Source organism: Lasioglossum baleicum, chromosome 6, assembly GCF_051020765.1.
Source record: "Lasioglossum baleicum chromosome 6, iyLasBale1, whole genome shotgun sequence".
Classification (NCBI taxonomy): domain Eukaryota; kingdom Metazoa; phylum Arthropoda; class Insecta; order Hymenoptera; family Halictidae; genus Lasioglossum; species Lasioglossum baleicum.
The window spans coordinates 1,892,867-1,914,404 of record NC_134934.1 but is presented as its reverse complement, the minus strand read 5'-3'; the positions used below and the strand labels follow the sequence as shown (position 1 = coordinate 1,914,404).

General features: G+C 49.1%; 1 protein-coding gene across 2 annotated transcripts in view; it reads left to right on the top strand.

Moving 5' to 3' along the window:
* The window catches only part of Sulf1 (Extracellular sulfatase Sulf1), a 90,119-nt gene that overhangs the window by 63,397 nt on the left and 5,184 nt on the right, over nucleotides 1–21,538 (top strand). For both annotated transcript variants that reach the window (XM_076426615.1, XM_076426616.1), the window contains 5 exons: nucleotides 9,239–9,560; nucleotides 18,087–18,237; nucleotides 18,407–18,582; nucleotides 20,186–20,296; nucleotides 20,428–20,732. In XM_076426615.1, coding sequence (XP_076282730.1) covers nucleotides 9,239–9,560; nucleotides 18,087–18,237; nucleotides 18,407–18,582; nucleotides 20,186–20,296; nucleotides 20,428–20,732 — 1,065 coding nt within the window. The remainder of the gene's footprint in view (nucleotides 1–9,238; nucleotides 9,561–18,086; nucleotides 18,238–18,406; nucleotides 18,583–20,185; nucleotides 20,297–20,427; nucleotides 20,733–21,538) is intronic.

Below are 21,538 nucleotides of genomic sequence, written 5' to 3'. Positions count from 1 at the left end.
CCGATACGCGCAATTTCGAGCTCCAATATGGGCCGGTATGCCGATCCGCGTCGAAACGGAGCCGGGACAGCACGGGATTCCATCAGTATCTCAGAGAAGCGAGCAAAGAGCCACGGAGACGATATCTCGCGCTATTCAAGTTATGTTGCATGGACGCGATTGCACGATGCAACATGGAGACGGGATCGGAACACAGATACAAGCGGAGATGCGGCCGGATCGCACGAAAGTCCGCCAGGATCCTGGACCAGCCTCTCTTCTCTCTCTCTCTCTCCCTCTCTCTCCGTCTACATCCGTTATCAGGATGACCAGGTTCCTGTTGTTGCACCACGGCCCGTCCGTCGCTGACGTAGTCGTTACTCTACTCCGGGAGGACTGCATGCTCCCGCGTATCTCGCAGGATCCATTGGATCGCATCTACATGAACATGTGATGCAACCGAGGAGGGTGCGCCGGCCGGCCCGGTTGAATATGAGGAGATAGAGGATGTAAGCTGACTGTGTAATCCGAAATTCGGATGTAACAGACTGCCCATCTGATGCAGATAAGCTGTCTTCTAATAATCCGAAAGATAACTTCGCCGTTTCTTCTTTGATCTTTTTAAGCTGGATCGAGTCTGTGGTCCTCCTGGGTTAGCTGGCTCTTTGTGGTACAGTTCTCTGATGTTGGAAGTTCCCCCGTAGATCCGAAGTAGACATTCGGATGGCCCGTGTTTCGATCTACTCGCACTTTTAATAATTGAGTTGACTTTTCATATTTCTAATCTTTTTAATTACACCTACTCATTTCTACTTATCAATCAATTAGGCTGCTTAGCAAACCCTACAAATCAGTAAAAATAAAAATCGCACTACACATTCGGAACTAGACTGAACAAGGTGCCTCAGAACGAGGTGTGTTCAAGCACCCTCTGCAGCCAAATACAAAAGATGTCACCGCCAAACTTCTCCCGGGTGCATCAGAAAGCATCGAGTCTGCTGCACATTGGATCTTGATACCGCGAGCCGAAATTTTCACACGAGAGGCTCGCTCAGACAGGGGTGCGCCTTTCTGTTCCACGCATCGGCGTGTGGTGTGTTCACGCAGCGTGCAGGTAGCGCGAGGGTTCGTGCAGGTGAGATTATCTAAATTTAAATCGCGCCGCAGCGCAGACCCGTGGAAGAGCATTGTTCCTGGTTGTTGCGGCTCTCGAGAGGACGCGCCGCCAGTTTTTCGAGTGCTCGTGGGACACGAGAGGAAAGTAGAGAAAGAAAGAGAGAGAGAGAAAAGGGAGAGTGCATACTACGGCTGCAAACGAGGGGAGCACGAGGAGAGGAGGTCGAAGACGAGCCAGGCTAACGTAGGGCACCCACACGTTCGCCCCGTAAGATACACGAGGGTCGCACACACGCCGCTCACAAAAGGGCCCCCACGGTGCAGGTGCAGCGCTGCAGATCGGTGCATTCATCGGGGCGCGCTCGGCGACCCTCTACGGCGCCGTCGTCAAAAGGCCCGCGACGTAGTCGCGATTCGATGAAAACGAGCGACACCTTCAGCTGCCCTGTCTCCTGCAGCCTTTAGGACCTGACAATCTCGTTTCCTACGCTACTTCAAAATGGCGATACCGCGGAGTGGCTACACCACGTTCACACATAGCGGATCGTAATTAATAAGTAGACAGTGGATTTTTATGCTGAATAAAAATGACCGTTACAGTTGATGAAAACAAAACAAAGTGTACGGTAAGGTCCGACGCGACGCAGCGATGTTGGTCGTTCAATTAATAGAAAGCCTCTTTCGCCTCATAAAATTGATTCCCGTTCAGACAGCCGAGTCTTTCCTGTTTCTCCTATTTCGTAGCCGGTGTCCCATCGAACCGAAGGGCCATTCCGCGCCTCCTACGTGAAAATCTGCCGGGAGATTACACGAGGAACGGGACACGTGCAAAGTGTATGCTCCGAAGCACCTACTCTCGGATTCCAAGAAATGTCAAAGAGCTCTACGCGTCTCGCGTGGGTGTCGCGGACAGATAATCGGCCGTCTGCTTGTCGCAGGTGCAGCTGTGGATTATAGCTCCTCCCATCGATAGATCGTCTCAAATCATTGCAAACGTATCTCGCATTGTAGCTCGATTCAGGTTTTCGCGCGTCCGTTGACACTCGCGGTACGATATAAGACACCGAAGATTGGCGGACGAGTATTGACACTCGGTAAAAAACGCAGACAATCGAGAGATCAACGAGGAGCCGGAAAACGACGTAGCAAAGATCTCTCTCTCTCCGACGATGACCGCTCGCACCGGTAATAAGACAAATCGAGACCTATTATCTGCATAATCGTGATAACTGCATAATGACGGGATCAGCGCGAGACGACCGGCCGGTACCATGAAACTTGTCAAGGAACGGCTTCTATGATTAATGCCCGGTAGAGCGTCGCGCTGATTGAATATAATAGGCGACGGGAAAAATAATCGTGCCATAACGACGACGCAGTCGCATGCTCGGTCCCGCTCCGATCAAGACGACGAACAAAGAAAATCCTCCGCGAACGTCCGACGTAATTACCTGGCTGCGCGCTCTATCGAGCGATCGCGTATCTTGAGTACCGACAGGAATCGAAGAGCAATCTGGTGGAAATGTCTTGAACAGAGCAACTGGTACTTTTTGCCCCGTGAAGCAGTCTGAATTGCTCCCGAGGGCAGTGCTTTGAGACAGAGGGCGTCAGAGATGTTTATCAAAGGACATCAATGAAAATCTCGATGTTGCTACTGGTGAACAGAGGGCCTATTATCTCTCTGTACAGTTTGGTGAGTGGGCGTGGCTTTGCTGCTCCCGATTATACCGGAGTCGGGGCAGTGCTCCGCAGAGCAATTTATGCTTGTGCCTGTTTTAAAGCTTTGTTTGTTATGAAATCATAGGTTGTAACTAGTTAGTTCGAAGATGGGCAGAGTACCAGGCGCAGCACTGTCCTGGCCACGTTAAACTTGGGAAGAGCGAAGCCTCGTCCGCTTAGGATTTTTCACGAAAAAGAGACAGAACTGGATGGGTTCTTTTATATCTTTCTCTAACATCAAAGGGCACTAAGACATCAAGAGAGATTGGGGCATTGCTCTGGCTTCTTAAAAACCAGGAGCAACGAAGCCCCGCCCTCCCAGTGTTCTCTACAAAACGGGAGCGGGAATGCTAAGGCTTTTATCGCAATCTAAGTTGTAAAACTGAGAAGTAATGGTTCCCACCATCATTTGCATCAATATGTCGCTCCCAGGGGCAATCAGAGCACTTCCAGGGCACTCAGTGCTCATTGTCTATGCCCGGGCTACCTATTTTTCGTGCAACTGTCGGCTCGCGTGCGGCCATCATCCTCGCAGACCCCGGGCCCTTCATGAGTACTTTTCCTCGATCTCGAGCCACTCGCGATCACGAACTTTTCGCGTAATAACCGGTGATTCGCGGCGAACATAAAATCCCCTATTTGTTATACGAGCTGTTTTTTCCCTCGGAGCAGCGGCGGCACGCGGTGATCGTTAAACGGCTCGTTAAGACCGCGGCTGCAAGCCGACATGCGATCCACCCTTAAATCCTCCGGCAGCCGCCGCCGCCGCCGTCGTCCCGCGATCACAGAAAACGGGACACACACATATACAGAGAAAGAGGGAGAGAGAGAAAGCATGTGAAAAGGGGGTTAATACACCTTGCGCACGAAACCACCAGCCGAAATAATCGGGATTCCGTATTACCCGCTTTGGCGCATCGCGATGCTCCAAATACACGCGCGCTCGCCTCGATATGCTAATTTTCGCGGCGTCGCTAATTTCGATCCGCTCCGATACGCTTTGCGCCACGGTCCCCGAGTTAATGTTCTACGTCGGAGGCTGGAGATCGTTTCCATGTTGCGGGGATAGTTGATCGGAACTGCCCCCGGATGTTAAATCGAATAAATCAATTCATGCTGGAAGAGTCGTCCGAACGTTGGAGATGAAAAGTCTTTTAATAAATGTATGAAAATGAATAATATATTCAAATGAATGAGGATAAAGAAGTTCAAATGTGAAATGCTGAATGAGTACAGAACGACTAAAACAAAGCCCTTTCTCATTTCTCTGTCGAACCACGTACTGCAAGTTGACAAAGGATCAAAGAGAGAGAGAGAGAGAGAGAGAGAGAGAGAGAGAGAGAGAGAGAGAGAGAGAGAGGAGCAGAAGCACTCGGTCCAAGAAAGTGGTCAATTGTTTCGTGATCTTTGAATGGGTAGGAGGGGGAAAGGAGGTGCGGGTAATCGCACACGACCGACGTGACGGTGTGTTACCTGTTGCTTCGCCAGCGCGTGGAAAGCGGTGTCGCGGTCGGCGGCGCGGAAAAATCAGCCTGGACGCAAGCGAAACTGCAGAAGCATGTTCGGGACTTGGCGACGGCATGGCCAAGACCGTAAAAACCCGATTGGAGGCGCTCGGTCTGTCCGACAAAAGCGGGACAAAAGGACGACCGAGGAGCCGTGATATCCTGGCGCCAGTCGCGGGGCCGTGCTTCAGTCCGAACAAACAAAACGAATGGCCGTCGACCACGGGGAGGTTGGAGCGGCAGCGATCGATGCAGCGGGATATACATAGTGCGCGCTGAATCGATCGAAAAAGCGAAAAGGGATGCATCGAGGCGGACAAACCGCCGCGGAATCGGAGACAACTTTCAAAAGCCTGTTCCTCTGACGCGCATTCATTCTTGGAGAGGAACGACGGAAAACCACTGTGATGTAGGGTAATGTCCGGATATATGGCCGCGAGTCTCCACACTAATTCTGGAAAGTCTTCAGGCCCGCCTCGATACGAGCCAATTTACGCCGATACCGCGTAACGAGGTTCGGTTCCGAACCCATTTGTAATTCAATTTAATTTACCTGCAACTATCTAGCATTCAGTTTTCCAGCGTCGAACCAAGAAACCATGTAATCAGTAGATCTGTTATTGTTCAGGTAATATTTTATGGTACACGAACGACGCGCGGTAACAAATGTGGATATAGTTTTAAATGGAGGATATTAAGTCGGAACTTCATGTAGGTAGCCACGTCCAGGTTCATTAGGACCATTAAAATTCTCACTTGTCCGGTTTTCTAGCAACATTTTCCAGCTCACTCGTCCAAGAGACACGAACCGCTTCATTAACCTAATATGAATGCGGTTTAAATTAGCTGCTGGAAAATGAGAACTTAAATGAAGTCTTGGAAGCTAATGGGTCCAGCTCCAATAGCTGTAGAGAACCTACAGGAACCAACGCAATCCCTAAGAACTAATTGGAACCCTGCACAACTTGGAATCGAAAGTAGTAATAAAAACTAACAAATAATGATGAAGGGTGCAAGGGTTGTCCCCTTTGCTTCTCCAGTAAAGCGGAGAAGATTGGTTAGAAAATGTCTACAATCCTGAAGAAGGGTGATCGAAGTTCATCGGCTACCGCAGAGTCTTTGACCGGGACCAGGAAACATCGCAGCAGAGATCTAGCGTCCAGTTTCCGATAACGTTTTTTCTTTCCTTCTTGGAGACGAGGCTGTCCAGGCGAAACACGCAGCGACGGTGATTAACTGGAATGACGCGGCGGCAATTAGACTCGTTACCAGCCCTGCCCAATCGTTATTGGAGCACACCGTGCAACACATGCACAGAGCCTCGCGTTCTTCGCATGCACCGCGGTTCGCGATAACAATCTAATTGATATTTACGGCTGGCCTAGTGCATCCAGGTATTTTTAGGCTGGCGCTAAGTCAGCGCCATGTAAAGCGCACTTGAAGCGGTCGTAGCAACGACCCCGGGGGAACACGCGACCAACTCGCTGACAGAACCGCGGGAATCGGTATACGGGATAATGCACACGAAATGCTTCGTTATATAAACACGGTCTACTCGGAAGGTAGAAATCTTTATCTGGAAACCCGGAGGATTACGCAAGGATCAACGCGACACGAGGCACTTTCGGAAAAATTGCTTCGGAAGATTCGCAGCCTCCTCAAATCTCTTTTCTCACGTTTAATCGACTACTAGGAAAGTTATCACCATTCCTCGAAAGTGAACGGACAATGGAATGAAATCAAATGCCAGCTATTTTGTGGACAACGTTATTATTAAAGAAAACTGGGCTTACAGTCGGAAGATATAACAGTAGAGACTGTGCGATGTGAACTTTCTTCATTTCCTGGTCAGAAATGGAAAAGTTATCAATTTCTTGCCATGACAAGTAATATGAAGTCTCTTATCATCACGCAACTCAAGAGATAGCGAGATCTTCAAGAACAGAAGAAGCTATTCTGTCTTCGTTCTCATTAGCTGTCGACATGGTAGTATTTTGCGATTGCATTAAGAATTCGGATGAAAACGCGACGCTGCGGAGGGCACGTTACAGCTCTTCGGAGCAAAGATCCAACACGTGTAAACACACAGTGCAGTGTGTTTCCCGTGGAGCTGGAGGAACGGGTTACAAGCCGATAATTATTCTCAAAGGCAACTTTGCATAAGTCACGCCCCGGCACGGGCTGTTCCGAAACGATTAGTTTGATTAACCGATAACTCTGTATGTCGTCGTATTCGCCGGCTAACGTATTCACGGCACGCCACTCAATAAGCCCGAATTATCGACAATTAAAGCGCAATCGTGGAAGCGGCCGGCCACCGAGCTCCGGCAATGGTCGTTTATGCAAATTCCCCGGAGCGGATCAGCCGTGATCCTTTAAACCTGTTCCGTGAGAAACGTGTCCCGCTTTCAAAAACTGGCCGGACGGTATCTGGCCGGTCCGATCGAGGAAACTTTTAAACGACCTCACTAATTAATCCGCGACTCGTTTTTTCTTCGTGGGCTGGTGCGCGCCGGCAGCCTCGTGGCCAAGAAAAAAACAGATCGAGCGTTCCGTCGCAAGCGATTTCGTTCCTGACAGCGAGGTGATCTATCCACGCGAGCGATCCTGAATGAACGTCGGAGTTTCTGCTTTCGAAATTCAATAAACGCAGAAACTTTTTCGCTTGGTCCTGTTCTCCGGTAGCGGAGGAGATTTCAAAGAAAAGTAATTTTCATCCGGACTTCGAGGAATCTAGATCGCAAGACCGCGAGCAAGATTGCCTCGCCGGAATTTTCGCTGGAACCATCCTGGCCCCGGTTCCAGGAAGATTTACTGTTCTTTATATTTAGCGGACAAGGCGGCCCTTTATTGAGATGTCATCGGTTAACGCAAAACGAGAGTACATAATGCGATTGGCCCGGCTCGGTGGTCCAAACCCGGCAAAAAGTTGTCTTGGCCCGCTCTGGCCCAGACTCGCCCTAACACAGACCGGGCCCGCGCCGCTGTTATAAATAAGCCCGCGGTATAGGCTTGATAGCGAGCCCTACCGCGGCTACCGGTACAGGTATGTAAACGCCGCAGGGACGGCGAAAGGGACGTCGGTGGTACTTCTGAATTAATTATTTGATTTTGCCCGTATGAATAATTCAACGTCCGGCAAGATGAACCTTTACCGACGCGCGTTTATACGGGCCGGGGTAGCCGCCGGAAAATGGGATTGCCTTTTGATTTATCGAGACCCTCCAGAAAGAAAAGCAGCGGTTCCTCGGCCGTTCCTCTTCTTGGCTCTTCCGGGAAGATTGAGGAGTTGGGAACGTGCAAATTTCATTACCTTATTGTTCCCTTCGCGCCTAGCATACTTTCATTATTTATCCTCGCCGATACTACCTCCTCCCTCGTCGATCGATTGTCATTAACCATCCAGTGCCACAAGCAAACTCGACAAATCGAACGCAATTTTTCAAGCGTAAAAGGGAAGTACATAATTCGGTACTTCAGCAATAATATAATAAATAAATAGACTGTGAAACTAAAATTAACTTTAAGGAACGAAATTTTTATTCGTACTAATTTTAATAACTGAAAAGCGTGCGACTAAAACCCTCAGCTTAATGATAAAGTATCAAAGGGATTATAACTAATAAATTGAGTATTATAATAATGATGAGGTAAATTGACCTCAATTGGTTAACAGAGGAAGAAATATAATCGAAGACGTTCTAAAAATGTTAAATCAGAACTTCATAATAAATAGACTAGAAAAGATCATAGTTTTAGAATTTTTTTTACAAATAATCTGTTTGATCAATCGCGCTCGACCGAGAAACGAAGATACTATGAACAAACGAGAAGATAACAGACTATAGGAATGTTGGATTGATTGACTAACGACCTGTAAACACCGGGTACAATATACATTCGCATAACTTTCAACGAATCTCTGCTCCGTGCTATCCAATCAGTCATTCCGTAATTTTTTCGAATCCCGGAAAATGAACTCGCGAGGAACGATAATGGAAGTTTACGTTTAATTCGATAATTGAATAATGATGATGATAATTCTGCTGGTTAACATCCATATGGATTATCTGTATGGGTGATCGAGCAATCCGGGTCCGAGCCGCGCGAAATAAAAGTATACCGTCAGCGGCGGTAATCGATCTGTTACATGAGTCAGTTCCTGCGACGAGCCGAGCGTGTCCGTAGCACATTAATTATTATTACGATAGTCCGGTATAGAGCTGTCTTTTTTTCGTCAAGCCCGAGCTTAGGGAACCGGCCACGCCTTGCGGTCATTATTCATCCGATAGCGAACATTGATTCTTGATTTTTTGACAAAATCCGCGAAAAATCTGTCGGCGAAATAAACTTTATTCTATTCACGCCCGGTTCGTTGCATGCCAGCGATTTGACCCCTCGATAACGAACTACAGCCATGCAATAAAATTTAAAAAATATGCTTGCTCCTTTGCACATATTGTCTGTAAAAATACAATTTTGTGGAAAAAATACAACCTTAGATGATTATAGTTGATTTCTTTCGAGAAGCAGTAGAGTTACCACAGTAGAGTAACCACTGACTATTAGTCGTGGGGTGGGAATACGAAGCCACTCCTACATAGTGGTGGGCAATGCAAAGGTACAACCATCGAGACAAAAACTGCTTAGTTTGACAGTATAATTTAAAGCAGAAATCACTCGCATATGATGCCAATTTTAATCAAGCAAACGTTGCACAACAATTACATTAATTTACGCGAAGAACAGCTGTCTTTTGATCGCGCGTTCGTGTACGGATTAAAGATAGACGGAGAGAGAAAGAGAGCACAGAGAGCACGTCAGTCGCGGTAACGCACGGATAAGTCGATTCGCCGTAGCAAATCGTCTCTCACTTTCCGCGGAATCGGATCCAACGTTATCGCAAACACACGTTTCAGGGTACTTCGGCAAGTATCTGAACAAGTACAACGGCCTGTACATACCGCCGGGATGGCGGGAGTGGGGCGGCCTCATAATGAATTCACGGTACTACAACTACAGCGTGAACATGAACGGGAAGAAGATAAAGCACGGCTTCGAGTACAGCAAGGACTATTATCCGGACCTGATAGCGAACGACAGCGTGGCTTTTCTCAGACAGAGCAAACACAATTTCGCCCGGAAGCCGCTGATGCTCGTCGCGAGTTTCCCGGCGCCACACGGACCGGAGGACTCCGCACCCCAGTTCTCCCATCTCTTCTTCAACGTCACCACTCACCAGTAAGTACCAGAAACTTTGTCATTGTGTTTGCCTTCGTTACCGGCCAGTCCTTCGACTGCCGTACCTTGCCGAGCCGAGACAAGTCGGATCTGGGTCAACTCGTTAGCCCAAGATCGGAGATCTGTTTGCCGTTAATCATGCCCTTCTTGTCTCGACCGGCAGACTTTGCTGGTCCCGATCGACCCTTTGACTCTGCAATCCCAGATGTTTCGTTGATCCTTGGTACATCATCGCGATCGACTGATTTTCCCTTGGACATGATGCATTGATCTCAACGTAGACATTTTTCTTCTATTAGATCATTCCATGAGCCGTGTTGCTTTTTGACGATTTAAATTTTTAATACTTACATTTACATTTTCAACTCTTCAATATCAAGACAATAGTAGACCCGAGGTTTGATTCGAGGTTTCCATTCATTCGTCGTGACCCCTCTGTATAAAGAGGGGTGGTTATTTTAATCAATAAGTTTTATTTAGAGAAAGCTATGTTTGTTTAAAGTTATTGTTATGAATCGGACAACCTAATAAACGAATGAAGATCGTGAAACTATAGTTTAAAGTGTCCGAGTAGGCGTGGCCTAAGCGATCTTTAGACGGATCCAGTGCCCCGTAGGGCAATCCGTGCACGATGCCCGCGCCAGACGCTACTGCTCCGTCTGCAAGTCGCTCCCTTCTCGCGAAATGGGTCTTGAGCTCTGCGATTGCAGGCAACTGGCTGCATTATTATTTACACACGTACCGCGCCCCTCTTTAAACGAGCTTTTCACCGACTCGCGTTAGTCGCAATTTACCTTCTTGCGCTGCTGGAACCGTATCATCAGGCTGCCTCTCTAAAGATCCGCCGTTATAACGATAGCCCTTTCAGTCGAGCACACGGTGTGCTCGCGAAATGAGGCAAGCAAATGAAATATTTTAGGGTCCGTCCGTGATGCTTCTTATTAGTATCGACATTGTGAATGGGAGACCCGAGGACAAGTGAAATGTCAATGGCTCTCCAAAGAAATGGTAAACAGACAGACAGAGCGCTGTACTCATTTCTGTACCATTCAGCTGTCGCCTCGAGGCATTTCGAGTGTCTGCGGACGGTGAATTAAATTTATCAAAGCCTTCGACACGGCTGTCTGAATGTAAAGCGGCCTCGCACACGCTGGGATGCACTCGATCTCTTAGGACGTGAATGCAGGTCGCAAATCGGTGTCTTTTAATACTTTCGATTAATTTGCTTCCTTTGGTCAATCATATCTCGAATCAATTTCCTCTTCTCTGCAAATGTTGTATATTTTTAAAGTAAAGTATATATATCAGTAATACTAACACATAGGTGTTGAAACATTAGTAGGGCACAAGAGCTTCTCAAGCTCTCTAGTCAACCTTAAACTGTGCACCATTGTCATACTCTGTGTGAGAACACCGAATCATAAATTTATAAAAAGAAGCACTCGTTCTCCAGGAAGGACATCCTGTCGTCTGCTAGCTTTAAAATAGCTTCCTCGCTAAAAATATTCGCAGTGCTTCCCCGTATAAAATCATCGTGACCCACATACATACGGATTATGTAGCAGCAAACACGTTAACCATTTCTTTGAAGTCTTTCAAAGATTATTTATCATCGCCAGCGTTTTCAAGGATGGTACCTCGCTTGAAAGCCGCGTTTCGCGGCAAGAGGTGTCGGAAATGGTTCTGCACGCGTACATTTCTAGACGAGGCGACGCCACGTTTCATTTCCATTCAGAATGTCGTACGGGCAACGGTACCATACGCGCGCTTCCTGACAATAAGGCTGGTTTCTCGGAACGAGCAAACGCGTGCCGGTCGTCCGACGTCCGGCGCGGTTCTACGGACGACAATGCTCGATTCTCGAGGGTCGAGAAGCTCGTCGCGCGACCCGGAGAAGGTCGCCGAGAGTCGTGTCTAGAGTCTCAAAATCCGCGAATGGCCGTTTTGTTTCGTGGACGGGTTCGAGGGGTGTGTTGGCGTTGGGGTCGCGAGGGGGAAAGAGCGAGGCTTGCCGAGAGAACGAAAGAGAGGCAGAGAGGAGCGCACTCTAGACTAGACAACCGGATAGATAACTGCAGCGACGGTGTGTCATCGTCGCGTGATGGAGTGCCCTAGACGGGATGCAGTGCGCGAGCGAGCTAGCGAGCGATGAAAAGCACTAAAAACGCGTGCACCCCTCTCTGTAGTCTCGGTCTCGCCCCTCTGGACACAGCCAACGCCCGTCATTGTACCGGCCGTGATGCAGGTATTATGTTCACCTGTCTCTCTTCCACGACAGAAGAAAAAAACACACAGAGGAGAGCACGTACACGTGTACACACTGAGAGAGCCGTGTTCTCCGTGTTCCCTCCTGTCTTGCGTTCTCTTCTCTAGCTGGACGCGAGTACCTGGTGACTACGAATCAGACGACGAGCAGAGAAACGCGTGACATTTTCGCGAGGGATCTTTTGTACACCTCGGGGACTACACATTGCCTCATTGTACGGCCCGTATCTTTGTTAGACGCCGTTTCCACGATAAGGAGAGCATCCCGGAATCCGCTCAATAGAAAGTCCGATCGCCAAACGATATAAATGCCATTCTCTTTCAGAGGATTACTTTTTTCTAATGCGACTTTCAGCTTCCTTTCTTCTTCACTCTCTATCGCAGAATTTTATAAGAATTTGATCCCCCGATGATGCCATTACTCGGACGAAGAAAACACCAGCTCGCGAAGCATCGTTCTCGGCTCTAGGTCTTCCTCCCCTGCCGCCACTTCGTCTCCTTTATGTAGGTCGTTACCGTACCAACGCGACATAGCCAACGTTCTACTCGCGTATCTCCCCTTCCCGGGAAAACGAACAGAGTTCTCTCCGCGGGAGCCATTGGTTACCGGATTCTCCGTGAAACTGGGCCAGAATCGCCGATACCGTAGAATGCCCGACTCCGTTCATCATTGCTTTGTGAAAACGAAAGAGAACGCTCGCTGCTGCTGTCCCGCCTTAGAACGCGGGAACAGTGAACCGATTGTTCGAACAACGCGCTGACAGTCTTGCGGATCCGCGAGAGACAAAATTGACACTCGAATCGGAACTCCATGTTTTCTGTTTCGCGATTTCTGAAACTGGAGGCATCACTGTTGTGAAAGCGATTTAACCGCAGCCCTGTTACTTTTACGAATTACTAAAATCAATTACTCCATGAAGGTTCCGTAAGCATTGCGATTCAGGAAAATGGAATTTTCTTTCGGATGGACCGGCCGGCGTGTGTACGGCCGGAACCGAGTAACGGCATGACGCAATAAATTCCAATTACACGCGTCCATAATGTAACAGCGGTTAACGGAGCTGCAGGGGTACGTATGGCGGGTGCTTGTCGCCGTTTAATTCCATAATCGGAATTTTTTCGATTCGGGGCTCGTGCATCGCGCCGCGCCGCGTCGCGTCGTTCAAAAGCTAATCGAGAGAAATTAATGCGTGCCACGCGGCTCGCGCAATTACGTGCTTTCACGACGCTTTTACCGAATGAGGGGGACAGAGGGGAACACGCGGCATGCCCTTAAGCTGCCGTTTGACCGGGTTTTGAATTAATATTTTCGCGCTGCCGCGATGGGAATAAAGCGACACTGGCTCGAAATCAGCTTTACGACTGCCGGGTAATTTCCTGATCGGGTTTCTTTATTTTTCGCCGGAGGCCGCGTCGCGCGAGACCGCTTCTCTCGATGAATAAATTCTACTTCTTTTTAACTTTTTCGATCCGGCCTCTCTCTTCTCTGATTTTTCTTCCTCCTGGGCGAGAGGAGCGGCTTCGCTTCCGCCTACTGATTATTATTAACGTTAATTTACACGCGGCAGAGGCGTGTGTAATAGCCGGTCTCTCGCCCGTGAATCAACCGTCCCAATAATCGCGATTCAATAACATTCGATCGAACGATCGGATGAGCCATTCGACACGATCGCGCCCGATCGTGCAAACCGATACTCGCGTAATTTCTGCGGGACGTACAACGTGTCACCGAGCGCGATTTTCCTGGCTCGTTTCCCTGCAATTCCGTTCCACAGGCGGCGACACCGGATCCCTTATCTGTTTTGTGCAACATCTGATAAGCTCGACGCGACAACGGGACACCGGTATATCGATCGCCCGATTGAAACCGAGAACCAGCCGCTAGTTTTTCTCCGCGATCGTGAAACGCGATTTACTATTCCAACGAGTCAAGAGGAATCGGAGGGACGGTAGGAGGCATCTGTCATCTAACGAGAAATCTCCTCGTGGAACTTTCTATCGTATCCAATTAATTCTGATAGGCGGAGCGCGGATATTAAAATGTTAACGAGCTAGCTTGCTAATGCAGAAGAGGAGCGATTGGTTTATACGCGACACACATTTCCGCGGTTATAATGTTGCCTTGTGTCTCAATGTTTTTGAATTACGACCTCTCCTGGTAGCGGTGAAGCGTCTTGTCTTCGGCCGAGACCTGCCACATTTGCATTAGAAAACGCTTGTAATGGGGAAAGAGATGCTAAAAATAGTGTTGTCAGGGGTTTCAATGTACAGTGATTAATGTATTGAAACTTTACTTGTATCTTCCACATTTTCAATGCAATAATACAATACGCTAAAGTGAGTGTGTAAGATGGTGCAATAAGTGGTCGAAATATTTTAATTTTTTCGAATAAACATTCATTGTTTTTAATTTGCAAAGGACAATCTTCAAGAGGAAGCCCCGCAAATAAAAGATACGTCTACAAATCCCCGAGTGTTCCCAGAGCGAAAGGTCTGCCGTCTCTTTCAAAGTTAATCAGCTTTGAAGCCTGCAGCTCGAAGCACCGCGGACCACTTTATTGTCCCAGGGAGGCTCTCAATCGTTTTCGATGCGAGGATTTGAAGGGACCGCGGAGACGCAATTTCGTTATCGAATCAACTGGTGGTCGTTCGCTGATGAGCCCCGTCAATCTCCTCGGAGATCTGGTCGCGTTAATGACCGTGCGTGGATTGTCTCCGCGTAATGGGGAGTTGGGAAGAGCAGGAGGGCCTAATGCCATTACCCGTGGTCAACGAGCCCGCTTTATATCTTGACAGGCCCTCTCATCGTGACTAATTCAAAGGCAACAACATTGAGTTCACTGCCAAAACTCGGCGTTAAATTCTCGGCGCTGGGCGTTCACTCGGCCGCGGGCCTTGTTTTCATTCGGAGCAGAGAGAGTCCGTTAATATCACTGTCCCCTGCTCCCCGCGATCAGATAATCGGAATTTATCGCCGCGGTAATTAGCGGAAGAAATTTATGCGGCAATTACGCCGGGGACCGCCGGTGATCTTTGCCCTTCCGCTCCTGGGAGAGGGACAGGAAAGAAATTGAGCTGCGCGATCGGATTCGCCGCGCGGTTTTCCGGCTCGAAAACCGCGCGACGCTGATCGATCTCGCGCGCGTTGCTCATGCATCAGAGCCGACTTCTGCCGCGTTAGATCTGCGCAGATCACGCGCGATAACGGCTCGGCAACGGCGGAATTGATTAACGAGGCAAACGCCGGGCGACAGAAACGCGAGACTGGTCTGTCCGATCGAAGTTATGGACAACCGGAGAAAAGTTGTGCCGAGGTTCCCGTCGAAAGAGAAAACAGTCTATCCGAACCGACGCGACGGGGACGGATAGCAATCGAACCGGAGATCGTTAATTATATCGAACGTGAAATATGTCGATCGGAGTTCCAGCTCCCAGACGCTCGAATCATTCGTGCGATTTGATGGATTTGCCGGAGACCAAGAACAATCGATCCTTTGAGACCGTGCACACGGTGGCCGCTTCTTCCTGCGACCTCTTCGACTCTGCAAAAAGGTACAGAAGCTGGAAAGCGACGTCGACGCAGGCATTTACCATGGAGAACTTACTTTTCCTCCTTTTACATGGCCTCTTTTCTTGATATTCGCGATACACGGCGAGGCTTGACAGCCACTCGGGCTCCCTCAAATATCGATTACCCCCTGCACTCGATATCCTCAGACCGTACATCCGTCTGCGTCGAGCGTCCTTCGCGAATTTAGTTTCTCTGAGAGCCGGGGAAACATCCATGTAGCAAAGGATGTAAGATAAAATCTGGTGGATAGGGGAACGCACTCTGAGCCTCGATTACTGGGAATCAGCTCCCAGGAGGGTCGCGAAGTGTTTTCCGGGGGGTCGGGGTGAATGCTTTTGTAATAGCTTTCGGTTTATTGGAAATTGTCGGGCGATGAGCTTCGTTCTCCGATTTGATGTTTCTATGGATTGAATATTGAAGTGGCCATTTTTAAAAATTTGATTTTTTGTTGAAAATGGGGAATATACCCGTACTATTGACGAGTATTGCTGTCTGAAATAAAATAGTAGGCCGGTTTGTACATGAAAGAGAAAGAGATGATATTTTAAAGACCTCCCGGTGGGCGGAGTATACATCTTAATTCCTCGATTGTTACATCAGCAGGTTCACAGGTAGGGCAGTAGATTGAAGGCAGCTTATCCCCCGGTTCCTTATCCCCTAAGGCTCGCTTGATTAATCTTAAGCGGTCGATTAAATCCGCGGCTGTTCCAAGAGACAGCTGTCGAATGAAAGCGCATTCGAGGGATGCGCGCGCGGAGACAAACAAGCTCGATGCAATTGGGGTGCAAGTGAGAGAGAGAGAGAGGGGGGAGAAAGAGAGACGAATGCAAGGGCTGGGTGGGGACCATGCGTCTGGGCGCAAAATATAATCGTGGAGTGTCTCGCGGGAAAGCTAAGTGGCCGTGGCGAGCCGGTGTACGCAGAATAGGCCGCAATTACGGAGTCCAGACGAAATACGTCGGCGCGGTGGCGGTGGGGAGGAGTATTCTTCGTTCGGGGGCCACCACCGTCAGATTGCGCGCTTTATTTTAAATTTGCATAAAGGAACGAGCTGCTTTACGACCGCCAGCAAACGAAAAAAGGCTATCCGGCGAAATTAACGCGGACCGTGTTCCGCACCCCTCGCCCCGCGTAACACGCAGTTTTTGGTCCTCCCCGCGTTCTTTCTTCGTGCGAATTACGTTTTGTTATTCGGAAACGATTCCACGGCGTCTTGCGACCGCACTCTTCCGTCAACTCGTTTCAGCCGAGTTTACAGTCACCCTTAACCTTCTTACAAAGGCAAATGGATTGTTGGATGACTAGGTATTTGCAGTTAGGCTGAATCATTACCTGCGTTCATGGTAACATCATAGTAATATGCTCGTAACCAAGCTGAATCATCTTAGTACGACCTTTCCTGCCTCGTTAGTCATCAGTGTGAACTTTAAACTGCTATACGCAGGAATTATCGGTGCCCCTATTCGCGAAAGCTATTACACAGAAGGGATTAAACATTCAACGATCGAGCCACTTATATTTCCGAATTGAAACTATAAATTACCACTCGGAGAGTTGATAGTACCAATTTTCTTACCGTGAAATCTTCATAAAGTTGCGGTCGGAGTTTGAAGAGCAGTGATAAATAATTACTTTATTCCCAGATTCACGATCGCCCCTCCGGCTTACCCTGACTTTGCCGACGATCATTTCGCACACAAACATTTCATCGACACCGAATTTCGGTGACAGTATCTACTCGTCGTCACCAAATTTCGTTGACAGTATTTTCACTGTACCCAGTAGACCTTCATGTAGACGTCCCAATTTCGTTCGACGAATTTATTTCAATAAATTCCCCGGAGTTAGAGTCGCCATATTGAAACTTTTCTCCCATTCTACTCTTCTACATCACGTGATTAATCCGATAATGGCAGAGAGGCAGGGTAACTGTATTCCCCTCAATTCGAGTCAATTCCCCTGATCTGGCGGCACTGGGTGTCGACGCAAAGTGAACGCCTCGAGTTTTCCAGCCGGTGACTGGTCGGTACTCTATGAAATTCTGAGCGTCCAGGGCCCAGTAAACCTGTTTCTGCATCCCGTACGAAGGTCCGCCAATAAGACAAAGATCCTCCACGTTCGAGGCGAGCGTTCCTGAAGGACGTGGAGGAAGGTGAAGGGCCAATTACCCATAATTTCGTGTCTCGCGTAATTGGTAGAGAGCTAGGCTGAAAGAGGACGGGGGCCGTAAGGGACGAGAAGGGGGCCACGGTGTCTCGAGGGTCCAACGCGTTTCACCTTCTCGTTGCATCGAACTCTCGCGTTCTCGCTAGATACTCGAGATTAATTCAATTTTGCCTAGCCGGATCGTGTTGCGCGCGAGAGCAAACCTAAATCCTAGTTACTCGAGCCACGCGGGGACTTAATCGGCTAATAGGGATTCTTCGACGCTCGGGAGCACGGGTCGCAATTAGCAACCGGATGGAAACTCGATGACAAGTCGACGTCGAAACCCTGACGGTTCCTCAAAAGAATAATATCAAATAACATCTAAAAAATATAAGATGATCGAATAATTGAGAAACGTGTTATTATTCAATTATCCCCTTGCAGAGGACGCGGCCATAGCAATTTCTGTTGTCCAGGGTGTTTTCTGAATGGTCCTCCGTGCACGGAAGCCTACTGACATGCGTTGAAATTCTTTGTTCCAGCACGCCCGCCTACGATTACGCCCCGAACCCGGATAAACAATGGATCCTGCAAGTCACTCAGAAGATGCAGCCGATCCACAAACAGTTCACGGACCTACTGATGACCAAGAGGCTGCAGACGCTGCAGAGCGTGGACGACGCCGTGGACCGGGTACGTGATTCATGAGATCAGCAACAATGTTTCTCTTTCGGGGTGGGGGAGAATAAACGGGGAGTTTAATCGATGCATCTGCCACGGGCCGGTCAGCCTAGTGACTAAACGTCGTTTCGCTGAAACGGCAATTTATTTTGATGTCTCACCGGAACCCTCCTCTAAACAGATCTACCAAGAACTGAAAGACCTGGGCGAGCTAGACAACACGTATATCATCTACACGTCAGACCACGGCTACCATTTAGGCCAGTTCGGGTTAATCAAAGGGAAGAGCTTCCCGTTCGAGTTCGACGTCAGAGTTCCGTTTCTGATCAGGGGACCTGGTATCGAGCCCGGCACCATGTAAGTAAGGTTTATTATTACTTTCATTCCGCGTAGGATGTCGTGATCGAGGAACGGCTCGTTAATCCGCCAGCGAGGGATCCGCGGCCGGGGAAAATAAACAGTCGTGAGAGAGGAGAGGCGTGACGGTGGACGAATCGCGTACACGGTTGAACAGAACGGGTGCCCGGTAGCAAACGACTCAGGCAAATTGATTCATCGCGAACCCGGCGAGGATTCATCGCGACGTTAAGCGACCAGATTTCGTGGATTTCCCCCTCGCGGGTTCCCCAGCGCTTTCGTTTCATAGGAGCAATCCAGCCGCTGCTTCCCCACTGTCTGACGAGCCTCTCGTCAACATTGTTGCACACCTAATTGCCGGCTACGCGGGCGCGCCCGCTCCCGCGAACTACCAGACGTCCCGTAAATTCCCCCGGGAAAGGGACGAGTCACGAGCGGCGATAATTTTCGACGATGAGCCCCGGCGATCGTTCCATTGAAATACCGCGACGATATCGAGCTGCATCGAACAACGTTCCTCTCAACCCCGTTCCACGGCAATAAATAGAGCACTCGCGGGTAAGTGGCCGTTGTCTGGCCGTCTGCTGGAATTACGGTTCCGCGGGATGCCACGAGGAGCCTCGGAAACCGATAAATTATATCCGTCGCAACACGCGCTCGCAACCGGCGCGACGAAAAACCAGCTGGTAAACCGAGACGGCCCATCCCAGACTTCCTCGCGTTTGCCAAACTACCGTGTGAACGTGAACCGGCGACCACTCGCGTATAAATTGAAGCACAACCAGCCACGTCTGTTATAAACATCGCTGTTAGATTAATGACGCACAAGGCAACTTCCGTGTGCAACCAACGCGCACCGTTCTTCTGCCCGCAGCCGCACGGACCGGGACCGGCCGATTTAACAAACGGCCACGCGTTTCTACCGGGAAAACGGAGAACCCCGTGTTGTTCGTATTTTTATGGGTCCCCATTACTTTTGACACCGAGGCGAAACATGTTTGCTACATTTTTTATCGATTTCTTTGCCGCAGTGGACAGCAAAGTTGCAGCTTTTTGATCATGGCCCATTGGCACCCTTTTATCCAACCTGAGATTCTTTGATGCTGACAGCCAAGAATATGAGTGGCATGAGTTCGATACATAAGGTAGCACAGGTAGTAATGCAAAAAGCGGATCCCTGTGCTGTCTTATCGAACTATAGTTAGGACTGGGAAGATGGGGCCTGTTCTGAAAAGGTCCCAGAACAAAAAGAATCTTTGATGCTATCCAAACTATAAACATTTACAGTCTAGTTACCACAAAATTGTACATACTGTCCACTGCGCTAAGCGCAGACTTTTATAGAATCGAATGAAATGCAGCAGGATTTTTCGGACGAGCAAGTAAACGATGCTCCATATTGCGGCACCATGAGTCGCGGGATATATTAAGGTTCCGGGGGGCCGAGAAAAAGCAGGTGGTGATCGAGGGGGGTTGAAAATGCCGGGACACTCGCGGGTCGAATATGCTCGTGCGATGGCCGTTCGGTATTTACCCCGTGGGGGTTGAGGGAGCAAGAGCCTCCAATATTGGATTACGATAAAGCATCTATATGACGTTGCAGCGTAGACGACATAGTTTTGAACATCGACCTGGCGCCGACGTTCCTGGACATAGCCGGCGTCGAGACGCCGCCGCAGATGGACGGTCGTTCTTTCAAGAAACTTTTCCAGAAGTGAGTATACAGTATACATTGCCAATTCGCCGGTGCTGGGGACAAAAACCGCTGGCCGGTGAAAAATCCGCAGAACGATCGAACACGGCGACGGTGGAACGGGAACAGACGGGCTTGTTGTTCGGTTCCAGTAAACACGGCCGAAAGTCGAAATTCAAATGGCCGGACACGTTCCTGATCGAGTCGTCGGGACGCCGGGAGACGCCGGAATCGATCGCCGAGGCGAAAGCCAGGGAGGCCAGGAAGATGAACGCCACCCTCGCGAAACAGCACGCGAATTCGACCGCGAGCGCGAACCCCGAAGAGGAAGAGGAGGCCGCAGCCGATCTGGAAGCAGAGCATGAACCTGAACACCGGTTCCTGGAGAACGACACTGGCAGCGACCAGGACATCTCCGAGGACGAGGACTTCGAGGACTCCATCATTGATGATTCAAGTAACGTTATTTCTTTGTTAGATGTCGAATACCTTGTTTCCACTCCTGTTACGCTCGACACCGATGTCACGTTGACCTTTTCGCGGCAATAAACCCGATCTACTCTTCGAGAGCCGTAATCTCATGCCATGATCCAATCGCACAATGAATAAATTACGTTAAGCGCGAATTTGCAAAGCTGTTGGCAGGATTAAGTGGATCTTAACTGGTTTAGCCGCGTTGCGACGCTTCTGACAAGTTGGAAACCGCGAGAGCGGATGGAAAATCTCTGGGCTTTGATCGAACATTGTTTATGTGTATCAGGAAATTGATGATCGGAGGATACGGAAGTTTAATTAGACGTTTGATAGACGGTTCTTTCGAACGAGTCTCGTTTTGAGCTTGACGGAAGATTAACTTTGATAAACGTTATAATATAGTGCGAAGTAGAAGACCCGCGGTCTCTATGGTTCGGGAGTAATATAGTCGCAGTTAACTGAAATCTTATTCGTACGGATTATCGTGATGGAAGGGGTCCGCGTCCGGGTTCCATTTCGAACATAAATCACCGACCCAGCTCTTGGCCAGGATTTACGCAACGATCAGCTCTAATCCCGTTTTATTGGCCCGTGTTCCCTTCATAAAACCGTGCCATCACTTTCGTCCTCGTAGTCCAGCGCCGAACTGCCGCCATAAACCATGTCGTTCCGCGATCGCACCTAACATACTCCCTGTAAGACCAGGTGTAAACGGATTTGATTCTTTCGGATACAGATTCCCGCGATTACGGAATCTGCTCGCTGGAGTTGCTTTGTAAAACCAGGAAG